Here is a 26,983-nt window from a genome sequence, read left to right as displayed (position 1 = left end):
ATATTTGAAATATCCGAAAATGTCTTAATCACTGAAGTATCCGAAAATGTTTTGATCACTGAAATATCCGAAATTATGTTCCGGATATACCTAGTAGGTAATCATTTGTCAAGGACGAATAGACAAAACTTAGAATTTTATTTTTATATAGATTTGTGCCCAAGTAATGGTAATTAAGGGTAAGGCTTACCCCTATAAATGAGACTTTACAGAGCTGGCGAGTAGTGAATGTATATTACTACCATACATCTCTGTGGGGATAAACGCGTGATGTTATGTGAATAATGGGTCACGTTCGTGTAACGTGACGTACACATGAAAATTAAGGGAATTCATGTGACGACATGAACTATAAAATCTTGATGGCTAACAATACAAAAGGTAAATGCTAGTTGAGCTCTTCGGACGATTGATTGGGAATTTCGATTGGGTTTACGCGCGCAGAAAGTAAGTATGACATAGCTTACAGATGGTTTTTTAGCAGCCAATACAGCGAAGAAGGAGTCATGGTTCTCCTGGATATGTAAGTCCAGCAAATGTGGCGATGGAAGCACTTTCTTGCATTGGCTACAAGTATATCTGTGTGACGCATTGTAATGGTTCTCGAACTCTAGCAAGGATTCTGTCGTGAATTTGCAACCTGGGATGTTGCAGGTGGACTTCACCCTGTAATAAGAAAGTTTAGAAATTGGAAATACAGTGAATACTTATTTAACCTGTCTATATATTTTTTTGACGTGACCTATTGCAGTTTGCCGCATATGTCATTAACTGCTTGGCCGATTTAAGTGCAGAACAGGGTTAAAAAGACCATTCATTTTAAAAAGCACTATTGCAATTTGACATTTGCGCATACAAAAGTAAATGAATTGCTTCAATGTGGCGTATTTAATCCCCCTAGTTATAAGTAGCCTTGGTAAAAATGATCAAGATAGTTTGTCATGTAACTCTACTGTGTAGAGTGCTGTTTATTTGATTTTGGCATTAATAACTACACTACAAAAATCATATTCAATTTCAGTCGTTGTTGGCGACCACTTAAACATACAGGAGGTTCTACAAAGTATATTTGTAAGTATGTTTAATGACATTGCGCTTGCCTTAATTATCATCATTCTTCATTTTGTTTCAACACTTACGGAAAATGTTTGATAGCCTTTCTGTCACTTAAGAGGCAGGTAGCAGAAGTACTAGACACCAGCAAGGGGTTAAACAGGTCTTAAATATTTAAATTAAGTACTTAAACTTTAAATAAATGATTACACTTCATGGCATAGGTTCTCATCATCTTCATCGTAGATGCCCAAGCGAGGCGGCGGCTTGTCAGTGACAAATAATTCATCATCAAGTTTCCGCCGGCCGACGCCGTATTGTTTTAATTTCTCCACGAGAGCTTCTCTTAACTCCATTATCTGAAAGTGAAGTGTTTACATTCAGCTATTCAACGTATTTATATTTTAACTGCTCAAAAAACGGGCAGTTCAACCGTATTATGTTGCATACCTATTCCCTTTTCGCTGTAGTGCCTAAATAACTAGAAAAACAAAGATAGCAGATTTGTAATAACAACTACTAAAAAGGTGAGTTGTACAGTCATGACTGTCATGAGCAATATCATGTACCCACTTTAGAACCCTGTCGCACTATCATATTTGACATTTAATGAAACTTACGGTTTGATTTGTCAAAAAAGTTAATGTGTCATGGTTTCATATTAGTACTCATGACCGTACGTACATAAGCAATACAATTTTATTGCTTCTTTCACGCTGTCAAACTTAGTAGTCACAGGAAGAATCTATTCATTGGTGCGGTGCGCTTTGAGTATGCGGTGAGTCTGGTAGGTAGGTATTTACTGTATATATGTAAGTAGGTACTAACGAAGAAACACTACTACACTACACTACACACACTACTACACTAGGTACTTAGTACATAGACTTTTCCTCTTAATCAGCCGGGGGAGAATATAATGGAGGTAGGATATCGCTTACAAGCCGCTGCTAATTTCAAGTACATCCAAAAGTATGTGTAAATCGAACAATTAGGTAGGTACGATAAGGTGCAAAAGTCCAATCAGTTTCGTGCAAAGTAATAAATTAACTGGTTGCACTTAAGACCTCCTGCGGGCCTAGCACCGTAAGCACGCGACTCTTTCTCACCGCGACAGAGATCGTCTGTCTCGGTCTGTGCAGTACTGTGAGAGAGTGACGGGTAACTAAATGTCGAGGCGAGAAAGAGTCGCGCACTTACGGTGCTAGACCCGCTGGTTTAAATGTCACCACTGTTTACAAAAAATTTGCTGGGCTCAGTGGCTGCAATTTTGCTCTTGATTGTACGTACTTATGTCAGCCATTGCTCGTACAATTAGTTAGGTAAGGTACCTACCTATTGTTAGATAGATACATGAGCCATTGAACCGTATACCATAATGGTCAATCATTGTAGATAAGCATAAGGTATTGAACTATTGAAGTCTCGGCCTCAATGATACTGGTTCGTTGTAAGTAAATAATTTATGGGTTTTGTCTAATCTATCTAAAACTATAATCTGGTAACCTATAACCAACGAAGCATAATAGTACGACGCGACGCTATTCTGCCTCCTAAATACCTACCTACTTATTGCACGTATATATAAATAAATTTTGTCGCATCATGTATAATAAACAATTTACAGAAATGACTCACGTAACTCATATTGGATAAAGAAGACATTTTCAAGGCCCAGTATCATTACACTAGGGATGTGCACAAATATCCGAAACTAACTATTAATTAGTTAACAAGTGATACTACTGACAGGTATAAATAATAGGAAGTACCTAAGTAATAATAGATCATAAAAAAAGTCTTCCATAATATAGTAGAGTAGTACACACATCGATAAACTCACGCTCGTAATCCCTAATGGGGTGGGCAGAGTTACAAGTAATCTAAGACAACTTGCAGCCACTGTAGATACGAAGTCGTAAGAAGGATATGATGGACCTTATGGTGACAGGGGATGGCCTATCGTTCACAACTATTGTTCATCATGTTAGGACACAATCCCTCTTTCGGATTTTAAGAGATGCCGGGGAAAACTGTGATCTATATTTTTTATTTGCTCCCAGTTCAGCATAGATGCACCACCTAGTAGCAACTTACGACCGTAGCATCAGTTTTAGTCTTAAGATGAATAATGATAAAACCAAATAAAATTCTAGTTTAAATATGCTAAAAGTGCCATTGCCAATGCTTATAACACCTAGTATAAACACCTACACCTATTTAGGTATTTAGTTAAAAACTTAAGTTTCGGATATTCTAAACTGATGCACGTCACTAAAAATAAGTTATGTTTAATCGAAGTCGAAGCAGTCGAAGTCTCACAACCCGTGTGTAGCGTTTGATATTAAGATATAGGTACCTGATAAAATATTATCATCATAAACACAGCAGCTATTACCGCGTTATCTAACTGTTCTGTAATGAATATCTGTAGATTGTAGGTACTATTCCTAACAATTGCCATAGTAATGGTTTGTTAGTCAAAGCAACCTATACGTTTCGCGGTATCTATTTTTATTTGTATTAGGTATATTCTGTGCGTATTTCCTGTTCAGTTAGTTACTTATTAATGAGGACATGACATAACAACTAGTGTTAGCGTCTGTACGGTCCCTTCTTGTAATAAAATAAAAATAAATAAAGTTTAAATAGTAAATAGTTTCATTCCTATTCGATTTTGTATTGGTTGTGAAATATAAGTTTGTTATTTAAAATGTCTGTTCGTCAAAGAAAGGTAAGTACCTACCCTATATTATTTTACAAGTTCATAGTTTACTAACCTATACAAATAACCTAAAATTGGAGAAGCAAACCATAGGTACAAACCAATCAATGATAAATACCTAACCTGCTGCTAGGTAATTTTTATTTTACGATATTATACGATAATTAACTACTTTAGTAGTTAATTCGAGGAAGTAAATAAAATAATACTTACTTATTTGATCAGGTCAAGGTCACTTAATTCATCCCTGCCCGACTTGCTTGACTGAAAAAAAAACTTCAAAACAAAACATCGCAGATTGTTACATAGAAAAAAATGGTCAGACGACGTGTTTGCTGTCTTGTCAGGAGAACGTGTATGGGGGTGTCTGGTTGTCTGATAACAATATTGTTTTTTTTTTTTTTTTTTTGTTTTGGTTTTCCCCGAAGGGTAAGGCAAAGGGAACTATGCCCATACAGCCATGTCTGACGTATTTTTTTTCTTGATGATTAATGAAATGATGAAAGGTGATGATGATGAAACCTAAGCCCCCACCCTCGGAGTAGACTCCTACTCCGAACCCCAAACGAATTAACTCAAAAGTCCGCATAAACTTTTGAGTTATGAAGCAGCTTCCCAGCACGAAGCGAAAATAGGCAGATACACTTTGTTTATTGAATACTCCAATATAATAACACTCGCGAATGTCTTCCGACTAACTTAATGCGATCATTAACCACAAAACACCACTTCGTATTAATTATTTAGATTACTCAATGAAGAAAGCAACTGTCCCGTTCCCGTTTCCCGCCGAAAAGCCTAACAATATTGACAAAACTGACATTTATTTTTTTTGACCAAAGTTTTTGACAGTTTTTGATTTGGTTTTTTTTTTTGGCGGGAGGCGGGAACGGGACAGTTGCTTTCTTCATTGAATAATCTAAATAATTAATACGAAGTGGTGTTTTGTGGTTAATGATCGCATTACGTTAGTCGGAAGACATTCGCGAGTGTTATTATATTGGAGTATTCAATAAACAAAGTGTATCTGCCTATTTTCGCTTCGTGTCAGGAAGCCGCTTCATAACTCAAAAGTTTATGCGGACTTTTGAGTTAATTCGTTTGGGGTTCGGAGTAGGAGTCTACTCCGAGGGTGGGGGCTTAGGTTTCATCATCATCACCTTTCATCATTTCATTAATCATCAAGAAAAAAAATACGTCAGACATGGCTGTATGGGCATAGTTCCCTTTGCCTTACCCTTCGGGGAAAACCAAACCAAAAAAAAAAAAAAAAAGTTTTTGATTTGACAGTCGTGTTTTGTCATTTTCGTTTGTGTATGATACGAGGAATGTCGAATTTATCAAGGAATTTAAAATAAATAATTATTTGAAAAATGTCTTGTAGCAGTATTTTATAACTCAAGTATTATTAAACGTATTTGTTGGTTGTGAAGTTAATTCATATTGTAACCCGATATGGGAAAATTTAGTACTTATAGGTATTTAGAGGTAAGTTTTAATACATATTCAGCAGGAAAATATTCAAGTTATGGTTTAACAAATTGTAAAAAAAAACGCTATAAAAATTACATATTTTTTTATTCAAATCGAAGTAATAAAATTTCATATAAACTGATATAACAAAAAAATAATCTAACCGTAAACAGGATTTATTAAGTTTTTTTATTGCTGCGAGATAAGGCAGAGAAGAATTTTCATGGTTCATGTAATATTAATTTCTCAGGTAAACCATTAAATTGTTTTTAACTATAAGATTTTATGAATAATTTTCCAGTTCAATAAGAAAAAAATCTTCTCCCAGTACACAGTAGTAACGGTATGGTAACATAAACAAATCTTGGCTGTTTACAAACAATAATTTCTAGGCAAGCAGTGCTTTGGCATAATGACTTGTGTTTTGTTTCTTGTTTGCCCGGTGAAACATGGGTATGTACACTTGCTTCAGTAGTCATTTTTGTTACAGTTAAAAGAGAATGACAGTTCTATTCCGCATATCAACCTGAGAAATCGGACGGTGAAGCAACCACGGCGGCTGAAGAAGATCTTTATCTTGCTCATAGTCCTCGCATTATGTGTCACATACCTTTTAGGTAAGTGTAATAAGATTACTTTTTTTTTCATTTTTAATCTGCCATTGACCTCAAAGTCTATCAGACAGTCAGTTGTTAATTAGGGTAAATAAATGCTGTAAACTATGAAGCTGGCATAGGCCCCAAGACTGGCTCAAACCTCAATATAAATTAGGTAAAAAAAATAGTATACTAAAAAAAAATAAGATTACTAAAAACTTACTGGTGACATATAATGCTGGTACACTGTACACCTATACTACCTATTTGCACACTAGCAAGGTGCAAATGAAAAAAATTGTTAGCAGCTGTCTGAAAAATCCCAACCCCTATTTTTTTGTTTTACATAACAATTTTGAACTTTCATTAAAATACCTACTTACAGGTTTAATGATTTGTATATCTGATAATTAATAGTTACATTGGTTATTTATATATTTTCAATAATGAAATTTAAGTCCTTAGAGTGTTGGAGATATCAATATTGGTAATACTGATGACATTAACTTTGCTAAAAATCAGTTTTTTCTCAAAAGGAAACAAGTACTAAATATTTTTTTATACCATGTTATACCTATACATATATAAAGCAAAACATATACTGCATAGTCTACTTTACATCTTATGCCAAAAGCTTTTTAAATAATTATTGGATGGCAAAGGCAGAATCATATGAACATTTGAGAGTAAAAAAACAGGTACCTATCAAAGCAATCAAACATACAAGCAAATAAGTAGAAAATTATTTTTTATTTGCATAAAAATTCATAACACATTCTAAGTGATAATTAATTGGAAGAAATATTTTTTTGCTAAGATTTAAAATAGAATTATGGAGACTCAAAAATAATTCTGGTAACTTCATTAAAAATAGTAGAAAAATAAATAGAAAAGTAGTAATACCAGGTTATAAAATACTGAATACAATTCATTTCCGTTTTACTTAAGAGGTGTTTAAATTTCTGTTAAAATTAATTGAATGTTCTTATCAAATTGGGTAGTTGACAATGTAGTAACCACGTTTGTGTGCTATATTGGTTGTTGAGTAATTTTACCTATATATTATGATAAGGAACTCTGGAATCCATATGGTATCATAGACTTAGTATTTGTTAAGCAATTCTGTCACTGGCAATGGATTTATATCGAGCAATAGATGCAGCAAATCTTTGTGCTATATACATGGATAAACGTCGCACGGCTATTGGTCAAAGTTTTCGATTAAATTCGAGGGTTGTTTGCAATTACTAACTGATATTTGAAAGTATCATAAATGACTGAATAAAATTTATAATAATATTGATTGAAAAAGAACGTTTAATTTTGTCGATTTTTATTGTTTAAATAAAGTAGACAGTAGGTTATGAGAAACTCTTCATTTTAAAATTCAAAAAGTTTAAGGCTTAGGAAGAATTATTTTGAAGGCTGAAGATTTAGATGATAGATGATAAATATTATGTTATATAATAAGCCTCTAATCACTTAAGCTAATAACTTTCATAAAATAGGTATAAAGTGTTGTCCATTTAATGGATAATGATGTCGTTTCGACTTAACTTATTTGACAAGACATATTTAAGGGATTAGAGATGTCCTTAGAAAAGGTTTATTACGAACTACTCTGAACCGGCGCGCGTGTATGACACGATTGATGAATGTGGAGAAAGCAAGAGAAGTGTGTCAGGATCGAAGCACATGGAATTCCATAGTCTGCTTACCCCTGTGGGAAATAGGCGTAAGTTTATGTATGTATGTATTTTAGGGTTTATTGAGGAATGTGTCCTTTCTACCATGATGGACAATTGCTATGGGCGAGAGGCTGATCTTATAAAGTCATCATATCTATCTCAGCCTCCGTGGTCTAGTGGTTAGAGCGTTAGGCTTACGATCTGGAGACCCGAGTTCGATTCCCAATGGGGATATTGTCGAAATCACTTTGTGAGACTGTCCTTTGTTTGGTAAGGACTTTGCGGGCTTGGATCACCTGTGTCCGAAAAAGTAAGATGATTCCTTGCGGAGGGCACGTTAAGCCGTTGGTCTCGGCTATTAGCCGTAATACATCTCCATCAACCCGCAGTGGAGCAGCGTGGTGGAGTATGCTCCATACCCCCTCTGGTTGATTGAGGGGAAGCCTATGCACAGCAGTGGGACGTATAAAGGCTGTTTATGTTATATATATCTTAGGACTTTGTGCCAACATTGGCTGCAGTCTTGTGATTATTTTGTACCTCTTAACACACCATTAGAAGAGGGCTGTGTAATTATGTATGTTTCATAATGTATCGTAGATTAAATAATAATACTGTGTATAAAACGATGAATCCCCGCACCAATTCGTATATGGCGCCGAGCTCCCTTTACCTCACCCCCTATGGGTCTTACTTTAATCATGGAATAAGGAATAATACACAGTTGCAAGTGTAGATAATGTCAATGTGTAGTGTCTGTGTACAACGAGGTTGTTAAGTATGTAGTGTCCGGGGTGCGCTTTAGTCTAAATGGCGCGAAGAATTAACAGGGAGCGCGCGAATTGTCCGTCTCACTCGCACTTAAACACGGCAAAAATCATATTTTTGTATCGGAAATCGCGAGTATCAGTTGATGCCAAGATGTTTTGTCTTGTATCGGGTTGCGAATAGATGCAATGTTCGAACAAAACGCATTTTTACCCGGGCGTGATTATGATCTCGTTTGATAGGCATTTGTCGGGTTCGAAGTAATGTATGAAAAAAATATATCGATGTAGGTTTATTTGTAAATAAATATCACACTAGTGGACAAATAGTCGGCTCAAGTTTTGTTACCGGACATTTGGAAAAATACACAGCTCTACGCAAATCATTATTTGTCATATTGTTTTCTTTTCTATCTATCTATCTACTCAGCCTGTATCTACCCACTGCTGGGTATAGGCCTCTCTTTCACGCCATCCTTTCCGGTCCTGTGCGAGTCTTATCCACGTACCTCACAATGTCATCCAACTAGCTTGCTTCACCGAGCTCGTTGTTAGACCAACGTGATAGGTACAAAAATTAAATATGTGTATATGCCAGGTAGGTATAATTTTAAAGGAGAATAAATTCAAATAAAATAAAAGAAAACATTTTTAGGCATCCATTTTTAGGTAGATCGTATACCAAACGTCGAAATTCGGCATCGCACTAAAGTCGAAGGTACGTACCTATACGAATCGCTAGGCTTAAGTGGAGATGGGCAGGACACTTGGCAAGACGGGAAGACAACATATGGACTAAAGCTGTTACTGAATGGTGGCCAAGGGATGGTATGCGATATCTAGGCAGACCACGAGCCCGGTGGTCGGATGACATTGTGAGGTACGTCGGAAAGCAATGGATGAGACTCGCACAGGACCGGAAAGGATGGCGTGAAAGAGAGGAGGTCTATACCCAGCAGTGGGTGGATACATGCTGAGTAGATAGAGGTAGATAGATCTAATCTACAATAGTAGTAGATCAATAGTCTTTGTTTAATACTTATGATGAAATAGAAATAACGTCAGCCCTATTATTGCGTAAGCTACAATGAAGCTATATGACAATCTGTACGCCTAGGATGATAAGGTGTGTATTCAAGTTTACGTTTAACTAAACCAATGAGTTTCTATGAATAATTTGACGAAAGTGAGCGATTCGAAAGAGGTGTGTTAGGTAGTAGTATGCGTTGTCTCCGTCTGCCCGTATCTTCTTCGGTTTTCTTCTTCTGTTTTGAATTGAGCCATGTCAAGGGTCTTTAGGCGCTCAATAATAACCCTGACACCAGGGTTCATGAGGTCGGACATCAATCTTATAACCCAGACTATAGAAAGAGATCGACCTTACAACCCAAACGATGGAAAGTTATCAATCCAAAATTTTGTTTTTGTTTTGTTTTAAAAGGAGTTTGACATGGTTTGTTGTTTGTTTTTAAACTGTCGTGGGGGTGGGTTTTGAGGTGGATTACTAACCCCAAAATCCCTGGTGTCCATTCAGGGTTACTATTGAGCCGCCAAAGGCCCCTGATATGGCTCATGTAAAGACTACTAACTTACATCAGTAAGTAGTATCCGGGACCAACAGCTTAACGCGCTTTCCGGAGCACGGATCATCTTGTTTTCGGACAATGAGGTGATCAGCCTGTAATGTCCTATCCAAACCGGGATTTGAACCCAATTGGGATTTCGGCTGAACTTTAAAGTTGTTTTTAAATTCTAACGCATAAATAAACAGAGCCACAAGTAATTATAAGACAACTTAAAATCACTTTTGATTCGAAATCCTAAAACGGGTAAGGACCCGTATGGTGATAGGTGACCAAGCCATTCGCCTATACTTGTAAGTCCGTCGTGTTCAAAAATACACCATTCTCTCTGTCGGTTATTGCGAAATGCCTGGAAAGATATTTTCGTTCGTTTCCAATCAGACATAGCCTAAAACAATTACAGGTGACCTTGTGCTTCGAAAAATGCGGCGATAGATTTTTCATTGTACTATTTGATAATATATAATAAGGTTTATAAAGCATGGCGCTTTTACTGTTCTACATAAACCTATTTTAGTTCAATGTCGGTTGCGAAACCTGCCTCTGCTCGAGAATACATAGAAATTAGCGTCATACTCTAAGGAGTTTAGAGTTGACTGTAGAGTGTATGCTGCCTTATTGATAACGGGTCATATAGGCAGGTGCAATAGGTAAGTGAGCAGTACAGTCTTAGACCGGTTGAGAGTATTGACTCTTCCTTTGTGGTTGGATATTGTTTCTATACCATTCAATGCTCTATGCAGCTCAGTTCTTAGTTTAAATTTTTCTTTTTTCTTGCTGGCCGTATTGTCATAACAAGTTGAGAACAATGGGTGTACCTTAGTATGCCACAGTGCTAGTGTTTCAGTGATTTGTGTTCCACTGTGACGACCGCGACACACGATCGTTTTTGTGTCGTACGAAGAGGTGGAGTTCGTATTTAATTTTAAAAAAGTACTGTATATAGACTTCCTTTTTAAATTTTTAAAATTAAATAAAATTTTATTCAAGTTTCATTTATTTCTACTGTTTTTGAAGCTATTTCAAGTCATCAGTGTTTATTTTTTATCCGACTGCATCAAAACAAAAAGGAGGGATATTTAATGATCAATTATTAAAGTCATATAGGCTTTTTGTTTTTAATAAAAACTTACTCCAACTTTTTTTAACAAAAACTTTGAACGAGTTTATAAATAGATCCCGCCAGTGCTCCGTTTATGTTTTTGCATATTTATTTCAGATCACCATTTAAACGAACCTCGTACATACGTGAAAGATGGCAAATACAACTTTAGTGCGTACATTCCCTCTTGTTTTCGCAGGTATTTTGTTGAAATAGTGATAGTTAGTTTAAAAAAAAAGCCTATCTAGTCTAACACCCGTATTCTAAGATGTTAACTCCAACCTTCCTGGAATCCGTCCTCAGTTGAGGCGACTTCCAGGTCTTCCTCGAACTCAGCTTAAAGTCTCGTCTCGAGTTTACTTCCAGTAAGGCATGACGTCATTATTTTCGTCTTATTGTGTTGGCAGTATGATACGCTCGACTCTCCAGTGAGTAAAGTCTTCAAGTCAAGGACGTAAATGTCAACTTAAATGCTCAGCTAAGGGCGAGTCGAGTGGAGGAAGAGTCGAGTGAACATCTTAGAATATGAGTGTAAGTGAAGATCATTGTAGCGTCGAACTTAATAGCATTAGTTTTAGAATTAAGTAGGTATATATGACGAGTTTGTAATGTAGAGTGGGTATCGCAATTGTTTTTGGGGAAAAATAGTGGTGGTGATTCCGGCGGTCATTCCAAACATTACGATAACAAGTGTGAAAGAATATAAAATATTTCTCTGCGTATTTCATTATTGCTCGTTTCCGCACAATAAATTCTGAACTATTGTGAACTGAGAAATCATATTTGATCACGTGCGTTGTCGATAAAAACACCGGTGCGATGCAATGGAGTGATTAATTCAAAATGAAGATCGTTTGGAGATTTCGCATGGAGCCTTTTATTCTGTTTTAGATAATAACTAAGTACATCAAACGAGAACCTTAACCATCATTGCGACTAAGTAGTTTTACTTATAATTTTGTAAAATCTTAGTAATAATACAATAAAAAAGTCATTAATAATGATCTACCAGAACAACCGCGTCTTCTTGAATAATCAATCTTTGTGGAGGATACGATGAAATTAGTAGTTCTAAAATTGAAAGGACGGATAAGGGTCGATTTCTCAATAGTCAGATATCGTTCACTCGATGAATAAAGTCTTCCATATTTGTTTTTTTTCGTTTTCAAAAATGAATTTATCTATTTATTGAAAAATTAAAAATATTTAAAATCAGAATCAGATATTTCTTTCTAAATGTAAACAGCGTCTGTACTTCATCGCTTATGAATTTATCTATAGTTTTATTACATTATGTGGTTAGACATAGTCTTATGTATAAATAGAGTATTACGGAACTGTACTTACAGGACAACCAAAGTAGCTAAGTAATTAATTAAAATGCGGCGCAGTTGTGTCGATTCGGGCAACCACTAACACAAAACTAGATCCAAGTTAACTAGTGTAAGAGCTGTCAAACTAAATAAGGTTAAGTTTGTGTCCGCCAGAATTGTAACCATTTCGGTGTTAAAAGTAAATTAAAAATGTGTAGGTATTTAATGTATGCAGGGGAACATAAAAAAAACTAGTTTAACAACAAGAAGAGATAAAAGGCACCTATCCATTATAACTTATTATTATTAAGGTCATTTATCTATTATGTAACGTAATTTATACTATACTCTACACCGCATTGATAATATAAGGGTAATTACACTTCTTTAAATCAATAATGTACTCTTAAGTACATTATTCACTAATGAAGATATCACTAACTAGAATGTTAGTGTCATAATGTCAGCAGCTATCTATTGGAGGGAGATATGCCTATTGTCAATTATAACTCTTGTTCCCAACTCACCGCACGTTGGCCTTTCGTTTCCGCTGACATAGCTTTTGAACTTAATTCTTTAAAAAATAATAGTAATGTTTTTTAAAAAACTCTAATTTAAAAGGTTCCTTTATTCCATTCAGCAGCATTTTATGTTCGAAATTTGAAATTCCTTTTTCAGTTGTTTTGGCGGGAGCGCGAAATTTTTTTTACTTTTTAATTCCACTCGCGATGTTGTCCATCGTCCAATATATCGGGTGGTTGGTCAGGTGTCACGTGATGGTTGCAGGGTTGTTCGCTGGCCAGGCGCAGCTGTTCGATGGGCTGGCCAAGAGTTTGGGCTACGAGAGCGTCTGCCACTATGCTGTCATCATCGACGCCGGATCTTCGGGATCCAGAGTGCTGGCTTATAAGTTCAGAGTACCTTTTACGCGTGAGTTTGCTTTTTATATGGTTCCCTTATCACCATAAGGTTCATCGTAACATCCAGCTTACATTGTATCAACCGTGGTTGCAAGTTGTCTTTGATTACTTTTGGCTCCGCCCATCCCATTAGGCATTACGGGCGTGAGTACTTACAATAATTATTGTTTATTCTTCAGTATTTGGTTCAGCGACTCTGGACTTAGTAGACGAATACTTCGAGCAGTCCAAACCCGGGCTGTCGTCCTATGCAGATGACCCGGCTAAGGTAATTAATGTTATAATTATCCAATTGTTATGGTATTTTTCAATTGTTTAATCCAATTGTCACAAAATTACTATGGAATTTGTATGAAAAAGCAACCTGTGACGTCATGGAAAAAGTTGTCACTTTTGTAATCATAAAAAATAAAAATGTAATAATAAGTGAGTGTGTAATTATTATTATATTTTCTTTATTATAATTCATAAATAAGTTAAATCGAAAAAAAAGAAAACGTTTTTTGTCACCTTTAGATCTGTCTTTATTTAGTAGTCATAGTTTCATAATTTATCTTTGACCTACCTAATTCGCTCAGCATCTTTCTTTTCACAGAACGCAATGTGCATAAATGTACTCGTCGACAAAATTGTGTCTATGCCCAAGTGCTGTATTAGTAGGCGGTACGGTAGTACAGTACCTGTATTAATAGGCGGATGTATGATTTCAGGGTGCACAAACAATAGTCGACCTGATAAAGAAGGCTGAATTCATCACTCCTCCCGAGAAGAGGGCGCAGACGCCGCTGATAGTGCGAGCCACCGCCGGGTTGCGGTTACTACCCAAGGAGAAAGCTCAGCAGCTGATCGATTCTGTCTCCTCCGCCATTTCCAAGTAAGTTCTCTGTCTCCGATGACATATCTAATTGAGTTCTCTGTCTCCGTTTACATTATCTAACTGAGTTCTTTGTCTCCGTCGTTATATCCAAGTGAATTCTCTGTTTCCGTCGTAATATTCAAGTGAGTTTATAACGGGAAGAGGGATCAGATTCCGATGACATAGCGCGTTACCGTGAGCTAGCTGCAGCTGATCGACTCTGTTTCCATCGACATATTGTAAGTGAGTATAATCAGAAAAGGGAGGGAGGGAAGGGAAGGGGTAAAGTTGAGTGATATTTCTATCAATTTCGCTATATCCAATTGAGTCCTCTATTTCCGTCGCCGTATCCAACTTGAGTTTCAAGTCTTTGACCAACATGCATTCTGATTCGCAAGTATTTCGATAGATATTTATTCGTTTTTTTCTTAAAAAGGTCTATTATTCGTAGTAATAATCTATTCATTTGTCTTCCAGACTTGGCTACAATGTTGACAGCAACGGAGTGCAAATCATGGATGGTGCTGATGAGGGTATCTTCATATGGTACACCGTCAACTTATTGAACAGTGAGTTAACAGATTCAGGCTTATTATGTACAATAAAATAAATTACAGCTAAGTACTCGAGTTTCATCGAGCTTTTTTTTAGACCAACGTGGTAGGTGATTAAGCGTATCGACGTATGAAGCGTATCTATAATGGTCGATAGCCAACTGTATTTGGAAATCGCGATTGAGACAAATAAATGACTCATTGGTGCAATTCCGATACCGGCGAACAAACCCACGTTGTCCATTGAAAGGCAAGCTGGTAAACAGAAGCTACAACTTTCACTACAGTTAAGCCCAATGCAGGCGTATCCGGGAGTGGTTGAAAAACGGAAACCAAAAAATGATGAGTGGTTAAAAATTTGTAAGCGAAAGATGTTCCTTCCTGTATATGTGTATATGGCTTACTGTACATTTTTGTTTGCTCCGTGAGGATTAGAGCATGGAATTATATAAAAAATCAACACTACACTCAACAAAAAGACAATCACTAACACATACGTATAATACATTTATTTTTTGGTAACGTTGCTAAGTAGATTAACATTGTTTTATCTTGTACGTCGTAAATATATAACCACACATTATAAAATTATAAATTGTATTTACAGTCAATCAGCATACTACAGAATTACAGTTGTCAACTTTAAGTTCAAGTAATAACCATAAATGGAAACGTTATCGTCATCATCGTCGTGGACGACGTCGTAAAAGGAGTTACGACAATACGGGAGAAAGGGACAAGGGGGGTAAGGTCGAAAGGGGGTAAGGTCAAAAGGGGTAAAGTCGAAAGGGGTTAAGGTCGAAAGGGGGTAAGGTCGAAAGGGGGTAAGGTTGATAGGGGTAATGTCGAAACGGGGTGATGTCGAAAGGGGCTAAGATCGAAAGGGGGTAATGTCGAAAAGGGGATAAGGCAGAAATAGTTTTTTGTTGAGATATTTTATTTTTATTTTACTATGGTTGTTTGACTGTATGTAAGTAACTATCAATTCTTACTTTTGTTTTGAGTGTGAAAATTGCTTGTACAAATTATTTTTAAACCGAATGGATATTCGGTTCGGGCCTTTCGAACTCTTATTGGAGTGTATCGCATTTCTGACATACATAATATAGCTGTTTCTCTCTGATAAACAGAGAAATGTGTGATAGAGAATGAGATTCATACTTATAGTATCGGGTCTTGGGAATCTTGTTCATCGTTTAGTGTAAGTTGGTCCTTCAGCGGGACGCGGTTCGAAGCGTGCGATCAACTTACACTGGGCGACGAACTAGTTTGTAGAATAATCTAGTATAAGTTGGTCTGAGCCGTGTCGTTTATCGCACGAAGGTCTATTATAAGAAAATTGCTTATGGACAGTTTTATTTTGAATTTAAAGGTTTGCTTTGCTTATAATAGGGTATTTGACTGGGTCAAAGATAAGTTATAAAATGCTAGAAATAGAAACCAGTCTACGATGAACAAATCAATCTCCGTTTGACCGCTTTTAATGATGACGTCACATGACAGTATTTCCATACAAAGTCCAGAGAAATCTAGTTACTATTGAGCCGCCACGACTCGCGTACTACTACGTACTTACATCAGTAAGAAGTCACCGGGACCACCAGAAGTCATCTTCCTTTTTCGGACAATCAAGTGATTCAAGTCTGCAATGTCTTTACTAAACACAGGACAGTCTCACTAAGTCATTTCAACAATGTCTCCATCGGGATTCGAACTCGGGACCTTCAAATCGTGAGCATGATGATCAACCACTGGACCACGGCGGCGGTTGTCATAATTTTTTTTTCTTTTTTTTAAATAATTTATTACCGCTTGTCCAGGCTACCTAGACGGCCGCTCAGACACGATGGCAGCGCTCGACCTGGGCGGCGGCTCCACTCAGATCACCTTCCAACTGAGCGATGACGAGGCACCGCAGTACAATTCCGAGGACCGCTACGTGGTCCAACAAGGAAACAACATCACGCTCTACACGCACAGGTATGAGCAGAATCGGTAACATATAATCATCATCATCATCAGCCCATTAACGTCCCCACTGCTGGGGCACGGGCCTTCCCTATAGATGGATAGGAAGATCGGGCCTTAAACCATCACGCGGGCCCAGTGCGGATTGATGGTTATTAACGACTGCTAATGCACGGAGGAGCTCGAGATGAAAACTTTTTTTATGATCACCCATCCTATGACCGGCCTTTGCGAAAGTTGATTAACTTCGACAATCGCAGACCGAGCGCGTTTACCGCTGCGCCACCGAGCTCCTCAACTATAACTATAAATAGCCTATATACGTCCCTCTGCTGGGCACAGGCCTTCTCTCAATCATTCGGAGGGGGTATGGAGCATACTCCACTACGTTGCTCCAGTGCGGGTTGGCGTGTCTTTACAAGTGTCGAGGAGTATTAGTAGAGTTTGAATGATAGAATAAGAAATAGTGTGATAAGGGATTATTGTGGTGTAAAAGAAAATGTAAATTCACATAAACGCGCACCCGAACCGAGCAATTACGGATTCTAACTAACATATAACTACATTACACAACAACAAGGGAGGCCTGTACTCAGCAGTGGGACGTGCATAGGCTATGTATGGTAGGTTATGTATGTTATTCCTACCACGCACTGGAGCAGCGAGGTGGAATGTGTTATTGTTTATTGAGGAATGTATCTTTTCTACCATGATGGACAATTGCTATGGGCGAGAGGCTGATCTTAAAAGATCATCATATCTATCACAGCCTCCGTGGTTTAGTGGTTAGAGCGTTAGGCTCACGATCTGGAGACCCGGGTTCGATTCCCAATGGGGATATTGTCGAAATCACTTTGTGAGACAGTCCTTTGTTTGGTAAGGACTTTGCGGGCTTGAATCATCTGATTATCCGAAAAGGTAAGATGATTCCTTGCGGAGGGCACGTTATGCCGTTGGTCCCGGTTTTTGGCCGTAATACATCTCCACCAACTCGCAGTGGAGCGTAGTGGAATATGCTCCATACCACCTCCGGTTCATTGAGGAGAAGCCTATGCCCAGCAGTGGGACGTATACAGGGTGTTAGTGACATCGTAACGAAAACTTTGAGGGATGATTGAGACCATGATTCTGAGATGATATCAAGTGGAATTTTCCGTCGCAAAAGTATGGAACAGAAAATAACTTAAAAAAAAAAAACAAAAATTTTCATGAATTTTCCGACTCAAAATTCCACTTGATATCAACTCAGAATCATGGTCTGAATCATCCCCCTCAGTATTCGTTACGATGTCACTAACACCCTGTATAGGTTTGTAATTTAAACATAATAACGGGTTCTTACCACGTGTGAAATAGGGATATGAACCGTTATTATGTGTTTTAATTATGATAATTACCTCGTAAACTTAAAACAATGTATATAGGTTTTATGTTATGTATACAGGGTGTTAGTAACATCGTAACGAAAACTTTGAGGGATGATTGGGACCATGATTCTGAGATGATATCAAGTGGAATTTTCCGTCGCAAAAGTATGGAACAGAAAATAACTAAAAAAAAACAAAAATTTTCATGAATTTTCCGACTGAAAATTCCACTTGATTGCGCGGGGTGTAAGTGACATCGTAACGAATACTGAGGGGGACGATTCAGCTGATTATTCTGAGTTAATATCAAGTGGAATTTTTCATCGCAAAAGTATAGAATTGTAAATAATTTAAAAAAAAAAAAACATGAATTTTGCGACGGAAAATTCCACTTGATATGAACTCAGAATCATGGTCTGAATCATCCCCCTCAGTATTCGTTACGATGTCACTAACACCCTGTATAAATTGTTTTATATTAAGTATATTAAATTATTGCAGTTATCTGAACCTGGGCTTACTAGCGGCTCGGTACGGCATATTCCGTCTGGAGGCTGGCAACACCACTCAGATCAAGGAGTTCACGTCGGTGTGCGTCGATCCGATAGTGCAGAAGGAGGCCTGGGTGTATGGCAACATTGAGTATACTATTAAGTGAGTGTTATAATTTAGTTATAATTGTTTTATATATACAGGGTAAGATGATCCTTGCTTCGGAAGGCCGTTGGTCCTACTGCTTACTGATGTAAGTATGTAGTCGTACATGAGTCATGTCAGTGGCCTACTGCGGCTCAGTAATAACCCTGACACCAGGGTTGATGCGGCTGGTAATCCACCTCACAATCCACGCGATAGAAGATGTTTGTTGATTTGTATTTTGAGTCATATATTATAATGTATACAGAGGGTTAGTGACATCGTAACGATTCTCGGAAAATTGATGGCGTGATGACATGTTATGTTATGGCTCAAAATTCGCATAGTTGACCCAACCCTATAAGGTTTTTTCGAAAAAAAAAATTATAAAATATCAATTTGAAAACTAAAACCCGACTACGGAAAAATCACGCTCTAAAAAGTATAAAACAAGAAAATAGGTATAATTCTTTGAAATTCTTCAACTGTAGACACTATACATAGTATTGAAACTATCCATGCTATCAATAGCCTGTAGAACCTATTTGTTTTTATAAACTATTGATAGTTTAAAACACATAATACCGGGTTCTTAGCGCGTTATTATGTGTTTTAATTATGATAATAACCGCGGAAACCTCAAACATTGTATAACTATCGATATGTTAAAGATATCGGTTTATGAATTGGCAACACTATGTTTTTTTTTCCAGTGGCGCTGCTCGCCGGGCCCTGAAGCGCAAGGCGGTGTACGAGCGCTGCCACGAGCTGGTGAAGCGCTACGTGCTGGCCACGCTGGACTGGGAGCCCTCGCAGCCGCCGCGGGGACAGGTCGCCGCCATGAGCTACTTCTACGACGTCGCCGCTGACTACGGACTTATTGGTAACATTACTATACCATAACATTTCATAACTTATCCTCAAAACGGCCTCTGTGGTCCAGTTGAATTTTGGGCTCACGATCTGGAGGACCCTGGTTCCAATCCCGGTGGGGATATATCACAAAAATCACTTTGTGAGCCCTGCCTTAGTTAGGACATTGCGGGGTGATCACCCGATTGTCCTACAGTAATGATCCGTGCTTCGGAAGGCACGTTAAACCGTTGCTCCCGGTTACAACTTACTGCTGTATGTACGTAGTCGTTACAGGAGCCATGTCAGGGGCCCTTGGCGGGGCTTGTCATAGACAATAGGCGGTGTTATACGGTTCAAACGAGACATTTTGAGGCTCCACCGATCTGGTTGGTTATGGTCACTTCAGTCTAAACGGCCGTAAACTCATCATCTCCATAGCATTTTCCCATCTTTCACAGGGTCCGCTTACCTAACCTGAAGATTTGACAGGTTCGGTTTTTTACAGAAGCGACTGCCTGTTTGACTGAATACAGGTTAGGTCACATATTACCGAAAATGCATTTATCGGGAATGTGGGTTTCCTCACCGCTGAGCACGTGATAATAATTTAAATCATTGGTTTAGGCCTGTGCTGGATTCGAACCGTCGACCTCAAAGTGAAAACTTTCACTTCTACCAACTGGGCTACCACGGCTCATCCTATACGTTGAATTATTCCTTATTCCATGGTAATAGTGGCCAAGCTATGCCTTAACAAATTCAAATTCAAAATTCAAATATATTCTTATTCAGTAGGTAACAAAGTTACACTTTGAATTGTCATTTTTTACATAAAGAACGTCTCATCCGCCTAAAACTACTACAGCTTCTCACACCCCGTATAGCCGGGAAAAAGAAGCTGCAAGAAAAACCTCGGCACAGGGCCCTAGAAAAAAAAAGCAACAACATTGGTCACATTGGTCCACAGATCTGGTGTCCGGCGGACGGGTGTCCGTGAGCGAGTACAGACAAGCGGCTGTGGTGGCGTGCTCCGCCTCCAACGTGGAGCAGCCCTGGGCCTGCATCGACCTCGTCTACATCGTGACGCTTCTGCAAGACGCATACAAGATGCAGGACCATCAGCCCGTGCTTGTAAGTACCTATCATTGAAGCGGTAACCGGTAACGGCCTCTGTGATACAGTGGTTGAGTGTTGGGCACATCCGGAGGTCCAAGGTCCGAATCCCTGTGGGGTTATATCACAAAAATCTTCTATTTTTTTTTATTTTACTTATTTGCGAAGTATATTACTCTGCCGAAGGTTGTCTGGAGGAGATTGCTCTTAGCGATAAGGCCGCCTTTCCCCATTTTAGAATAAGTTTGTCCTGTAAATGTTTTGTAAATTTGTGTGTAATAAAGTGTTTTTTATTATTTATTATTATTATTCAAAATCTGTTAGGACATTACAGGTAGATCACCTGATCGTCCGAAAGTAAGATGACCCGTGCTTCGGAAGGCACGTTAAGCCGTTGGTCCCGGTTACTACTTATTGATTGCTGATTACTTACGTACGTATTCGTTACATGAGACATGTCAAGGGAAAGGTCCTTTTAGCGGAGAAGGAAATGACAGGTATAACTTAAAATTAGATGGGGCGTACAGGAATCTGTACCAATATCTATCAATCTATCTACTCACCCTGTATCCACCCACTACTGTGTATAGGCCAATATGTACGTCTATTTAAATTTTTTTGTCATCTAATTTATTTTTATTTTAAATAAATGTCTCTAATTTCCAGTTATTCAAGAAAATCAACAACCACGAGGTGTCATGGGCTCTGGGGCTGGCGTACACCACCGTCATGAATAAGATAGCCACCAACTAAACGTACGTACCTCAACTTTATCAACAACTCTTACAACCGACGTCGGCACTGAAGACTTTAGAAGAATTATTAAGTTTTAATACACTGCAAAACAACTGCTTGCCGGGTCTGTATGACAACCGCGTCGCGCGCGTCGCGAATTATATTGAGCGTTTCGACCAATAAACGATACGAATGCTATCTACGTAGATGGACGTCAAACGGCTATTGGTCGAAGGCCTCGATATAATTCGCGCGGTGCGGTTACCGTGCAGAGCCTTTTGGTTAAGGAATTGGGAAGTTTCCTAGGTCAAAGATAAATTATGAAATTCTGATTGCTAAATAAAGACTTAACTTATTTATGAATTTATAAAAAAAAAATAATATAATAATACGTGCGACATTTTGTCAAGTTTTTCTATGACGTCACAAGCTGCTCTTTCATACGAATTCCGTAGTAATTTTGTGTTTTGACGTTTAGTAAAAAAGTAACTGATTTGACTAGTTGGAAACTACCCTATTGCTTGCTAATGAATACCAAATTATTACTTGTACTCAAAAACGCTTAATATATCTAAGAACATTTAAACGTCTGACTACAGAGGTAAGACCGTTCAGCCCAACGGATCAACTATTTTGTGATAAATTTTTGTTCCATTGTAAACATCAACCCATGCCGACGATGGTGAAAGAGTTGTCATTATCAAAATACAAAATGTACTGCATTGCTACGACTTAATAAATAAAATGATATTTTAAGTGACTTGAGCTGCAACTATTACCTCTAGGGGTTCCACTCTATGTGATATACTGTAGATTACGAAACATATTTTACTGTCTGTCTATAATTCTAACTTTGAAATGTCCACAATAACTTCTTGTGGTATTACTATGGAGCTAGAGTCAAGTAGCTAAGAAGTGTACAAGGCTAGAGTATCATAATAATATACTAAGTAGTGTTGCCTATTGCTACTTTCGATACTATCGGCAGTCCTATTGATATTATAGATGATTTTCAAGATCAATGAATGTCGTCGTAATTTATGCAAAGGACTAAAATCGATTCAACCTTTTGTTTTCTTTCTTTTCGCACAAAATAGTTCGAATTATATGTCGCGAAAAATAACTATTTTTTCGCTTCAATAATATATTTGTTTTGGTTCAATATAGGCTCATGTACATGCCATTTACGACAAAAACTTGAGTAGAAAAATATATGGGATTATCGATACTTCTACTACATTTGATTCTAGCTTCATGAAAATATTTATATTTTATTGTGGGTTGCCATTTTCCTATACAAGGCAATTGGTAAATTTTATATACAAGAAAATAATACAAATTGGTTTCCTTTAGAAAAATAAGTGATGGTTGAAATGTAGGATAAATAATTAATAACACTAGGCGAGATTAATTTTTAAAGCCATTGATTGCTTATTACAGGTTTAAAATGGTAACTTTCGCATTAGTAGCATGAAGACTGCATATCGCGCACGATGTGATATATGCAGCAATGCTATTGGCTACGTGATAACTAAACATCGATTGGTTCATTTCCATCGTCGCGCGCGGGCTGTATGTGGCCACGGTAACAAATTCAAATTCTGTCAAACTGACAGTTTGGCGTAGTGTTGCCATTTTAAATTGGAAACTTGTAACTTTGGCTTTATAAAACACGCTTTGTCGTCGAATATTTTGCACGGCATAGTTAGCTTATTTAAATAATGTGTCATATAAATGGTTATGTAAACCTCGATGCACAATTTTATGATATTTAATAGCAGAAACGCGTTGGATGTAGTTTTTAAGTTCGATTCAACTATTGAGGTAGTCTGCGGGTAAGTTCTTATTACCGTCGAGGTATGTGAGCTGAGGTAGACAAACATTTGGCGGGTTGAGTCAGCTTGACACTCACATCCGTATTCTATGATGTCGAATCGATTTTTTTTCCACCTGACTCGGCAGCAGTTAAGGATTTTGGTATTTTAAGTTGCCATTTACGTCCTCGACTTGAGGACTTTTCTCACTGGAGTCGAGCACGTCGTACTGCCAACATAATAATACGAAAATAATGACGTCATACATGAGTAGTCGTTACATGAGTCATGTCAGGGGCCTTTGGCGGGTCAATAGTAACCCTGACACCAGGGTTGATGGGGTTGGTAATCCACCTCACAACCCATACGATAGAAGATGACGTCATGCCTCCACTCGACCTCAATGAAGTAAACTCGAGATAAGGTTGAGGCGACGTCTAATTATACCGATTTTGAGCTGAGTGCGAGGTCTTCTTTAAGGTCACCTCAACTGATGACGGAGTTGAGGAAGCTTCTAGATCTTAGAATACGGGTGTCAGTCCGCCAATCAGTCCCTCTCACCCTCCCCCGTCTCGCCGCTCACATACCTTAGAGAGGTACATCTATCCAACATTCGTCAATGATGATTTAGGATTAAAACAAAAATCGACCTTATCATGTACGGTCACGAGTACTAATATGTATACACTTTGAAACCATGTCACATTAACTTTTTTGTCAAATTAAACCGTAAGTCTCATTAAATGTCAAATATGATAGTGCGACAGGGTTCTAAAGTTGGTACATGATATTGCTTATGACTGTACTGTGATCGTTATTTGTAGGGTCGTATGCTGATTGACGGAATACGGTATGGTAAAACCACGATCACACCCATAGACAATTAGTGCGAAACGACGATCATAGTGCAGTAATAATAAGGTCGATATTTGTTTGAATAAAAAGTTTGATTGACGAATGATTGGTGGATAGATGTAATACATCTCTTAGGGCGACAAGAACTTACGCGCGGACTATAGTTTACGTGGAAGTTTACAAAACTCTGTTCTCTAAGAATACACATAAGTATTTCCTCTTTATTTGTTATACTAAGAAAGTCTTTATTTAAGTTTACGGATTGATTGTGAATCATATGACAAAAAAATGTTTGAAAGATATTTATAAACATTTAGTTATTTTTTTTTAACTTGATTCTCCGACTTACGAAAAACTTACGTACAGTCCGATTAATATTCTGTTTCCACTTCTACCCATTTATTATTTTTATTTTTAAGTATAACATAACAGATTTCTAAGTCGGTCGTTCAAGAAGACTTGTATTATTTGGCATTAGTTTCAGCTTGTTTGAGGTTTACGCGTCCCTCTATGAGTCTGACATTTTAACGAGGTAAGAACCTGGTGTTTTTAGTTTTAGATAGCTAAAGGTCATGAAAAATAATACTCGCTTTAGGTATTTTATGTTACTGAGGTGATACAACAGGCGAGATTGCAGTCAAATGTCAAGCTAATAACTCATTTTTCCAAAATAAGTAAGTAGGTTTGTACTGAATTGACTATTGCCAAATTATACAGGTTTTCTTTAAGCTTTACAAATCCTCATTGAATCAGTAATGTATTTATTTGTTCATATCTGTATTTCTCTTACGTCCGATAGTTCGACCGATTCATCGATCCAGTGAAGTTAAATGGGAAGACGAAATGTCATTGGGCCGATTGATCGGTCGACCTATCGGACGAATGGGAAACGCCCTTAATTCCAGTGCATAAGTCAGGTTTAGAATCGTTATTGTATTTATTATTGTTAGTAAAGGAGAGTTGTGTTGTGAGAAGCACTAAGTAGGATGCAAGTTGAATTATATATATATATTATTATCTTATAAGGCAGATAGGGTACCATTGTCTTTTTATGTCCCTTTTCATATGCTCAATTGGCAAATATTCGTGTAACATGGAATAGATGTATAAGGCTTGATGCGAATTTACTTAGTATGTAATGGTCCCGATTCCTGCAGACACCTCCTAATTTTACTTTAAGTTATACCTGTCATTTTCTTATCCGCCGAAAAGGAATGGAACGGATGATTGACAGCTCTTAATTTTAGGAAGAATGAGTGTAGGGGGATGATGATGATGAGTAAATGAATGAGTAACCCGGGCGAATTAAAAATGTATCTCGCTGGTATGCAAACCGTTTGACGTGTTGGCAACATAATTGTGTCGGGTTATTGGCCAATGTAAAATTTTTAGACGGTTGTTGTTGTGCTTAAAATAGACGTGTGGTCCATAAATTTTATGCTTGTCGATTACCCGTTCCTTTCCTTTTCGGCGGATAAGAAAATGACAGATATAACTTAAAATAAAATTAGATGGTATTTACAGGAATTAGCACCATTATTTAGTTTAGGTTTATTATACCTTTTATACGTAAACGCAGTTTAACGAGTTATGTTAACATAGTATAGCATCACGCCTGTATATCCGTAGGAGTAGGCAGAGGTATACAGGGTGTTAGTGACATCGTAACAAACACTTTGATGTGTGATTCAGGCTATGATTCTGAGATGATATCAAGCAGAATTTTCCGTTGCAAATGTATGGAACTGAAACTATATATAATAAAAATCTTCATGAATATTCAGGAAAAATCAGCTCATTTTCCAGCGCATAAGTATATAGAATTGAAAATAATTAAAAAAAAAAAAAACAAAAAAATACATTAATTTTGCGACGTAAAATTCCACCTGATTATTAACCGAGAATCATGGTCTGAATCATCCCCCTCAGTATTCAGTACGATGTCACTAACACCCTGTAATATCCCACTCCTCACCAGCTACTGTATATTCTGCTAAATTCAGTGAAATTGTGGTTATGGCTTTTTAGTTTATTAATTTCCATAATGCTTGTTATACTTAGAGTTTAGATAATCTGTCGAAAACTTGACTATAAACGACAGTATTTAATTTATTTATTTACTATCATCACGAATACTTGCCACTTGACATGGTCTCAAAACACTATCTTCAAAGAAAATGAGTTTACAATTTTAACTATAACTGTTAAGGTCACATTTATATTATACACTAGTGCGAATATAAAAAGATATGTAATTACATTTTTAAATTCTTTTCGGTTCTGGTCAGGGAAGATTCGCTTAAATTGTGTCGTAATTTTGACATAATTATGAGGTATGTATGACCTCTGGTCTGATGACCCGTGGTCCCGAGTGTGATTCCCGTTCATGTCAATTTAGGACAATTTTTTTTCTAAATTGATTCGTGTCTGCCCGATGAAGTTGTTAGTAGATGATTTGACAATAGGAACATGTGACATGCGTTCCTATCGCCATTTCTTTCTAGGCTCCATTTCATTTTTCAACGAATTTCGATTCTAATTTGAGCTATAATGAAATGTATAGTCAACTACATGAGTATCGTAGTGAAGTCGTGCTTCGGAGGATACTTTAAGCAGTCGCTTCCGGCTACTTTTTACTAAAGTTAGTAGTCATTACATGAGCTATGTCAGGGGTCCCAATAGTAACCCTGCCAGGGTTGATGACTCACACGAGAGAAGCGAAGTCTCCTTGTGCCAGAACGAATTAGTTAAGTCGTTTATTTCACAAAATAAATGATAATGTATATAGTAAACATGTATTCTTATGACCTGAGCACTGTCTACATTTAAAACAAACTCGATATAAATGCTAGCAATATTTTTTGTGACGTCTATTCTAACTCCATTTTGGACACGTTGTTTGTATCCAAAGTTTTGTATCGCTTACCTGCACTTAGGTATTGGGTACCTTGAAGCGGTGAATCGGTGTTAATGTGTAAATTGTACAAATTTAATAAATGTTGGAACTTTA

The 26,983-nt window shown here is 37.4% G+C and overlaps 2 protein-coding genes across 7 annotated transcripts in view; one reads left to right on the top strand and one right to left on the bottom strand.

Moving 5' to 3' along the window:
- The window catches only part of LOC126375935 (zinc finger protein 511), a 5,109-nt gene extending 1,055 nt beyond the window's left edge, over window positions 1–4,054 (bottom strand). The window contains exons 1-3 of one of the 3 annotated variants that reach the window (XM_050023034.1): window positions 3,992–4,054; window positions 1,264–1,412; window positions 468–666 (exon numbers count right to left, since the gene is read on the bottom strand). In XM_050023034.1, coding sequence (XP_049878991.1) covers window positions 468–666; window positions 1,264–1,409 — 345 coding nt within the window. In that variant the 5' untranslated portion in view covers window positions 1,410–1,412; window positions 3,992–4,054. Of the gene's footprint in view, window positions 1–467; window positions 667–1,263; window positions 1,413–2,618; window positions 2,716–3,991 lie in introns of those variants that run through there. The other 2 variants (XM_050023033.1, XM_050023035.1) reach the window with 2 other exon arrangements.
- Window positions 3,288–26,983, top strand: LOC126375891 (ectonucleoside triphosphate diphosphohydrolase 5). Of its 4 annotated transcripts, none has more exons than XM_050022976.1 (11): window positions 3,288–3,787; window positions 5,742–5,868; window positions 13,087–13,230; window positions 13,400–13,488; window positions 13,931–14,094; window positions 14,554–14,645; window positions 16,451–16,610; window positions 18,467–18,619; window positions 19,315–19,484; window positions 20,424–20,587; window positions 21,236–26,983. In XM_050022976.1, exons 1-11 carry the CDS (start codon window positions 3,767–3,769, stop codon window positions 21,320–21,322), a joined length of 1,371 nt encoding a protein of 456 aa, XP_049878933.1. In that variant the 5' UTR covers window positions 3,288–3,766; the 3' UTR covers window positions 21,323–26,983. The 4 variants fall into 4 exon arrangements, with proteins under 4 accessions (XP_049878933.1, XP_049878931.1, XP_049878932.1 ...); XM_050022974.1 differs by lacking the exon at window positions 3,288–3,787 and adding an exon at window positions 5,088–5,266; XM_050022975.1 differs by lacking the exon at window positions 3,288–3,787 and adding an exon at window positions 5,379–5,501.

This window comes from Pectinophora gossypiella, chromosome 20, assembly GCF_024362695.1.
Source record: "Pectinophora gossypiella chromosome 20, ilPecGoss1.1, whole genome shotgun sequence".
NCBI classification, from domain to species: Eukaryota; Metazoa; Arthropoda; class Insecta; order Lepidoptera; family Gelechiidae; genus Pectinophora; species Pectinophora gossypiella.
The sequence above is the reverse complement of the archived record's forward strand: the minus strand, read 5'-3'. Positions and strand labels throughout refer to the sequence as shown.

Excerpts from the sequence above, each read along its gene's own strand:
- LOC126375891 (XM_050022974.1), top strand. The coding sequence starts at position 5,234 with ATGGGAAAATTTAGTACTTATAGGTATTTAGAG. Across the intron at positions 5,267-5,741 it reads GTACTTATAGGTATTTAGAG|TTAAAAGAGAATGACAGTTC; the intron begins GTAAGTTTTAAT and ends TTTTTGTTACAG. Across the intron at positions 13,231-13,399 it reads GTTCAGAGTACCTTTTACGC|TATTTGGTTCAGCGACTCTG; the intron begins GTGAGTTTGCTT and ends TTTATTCTTCAG.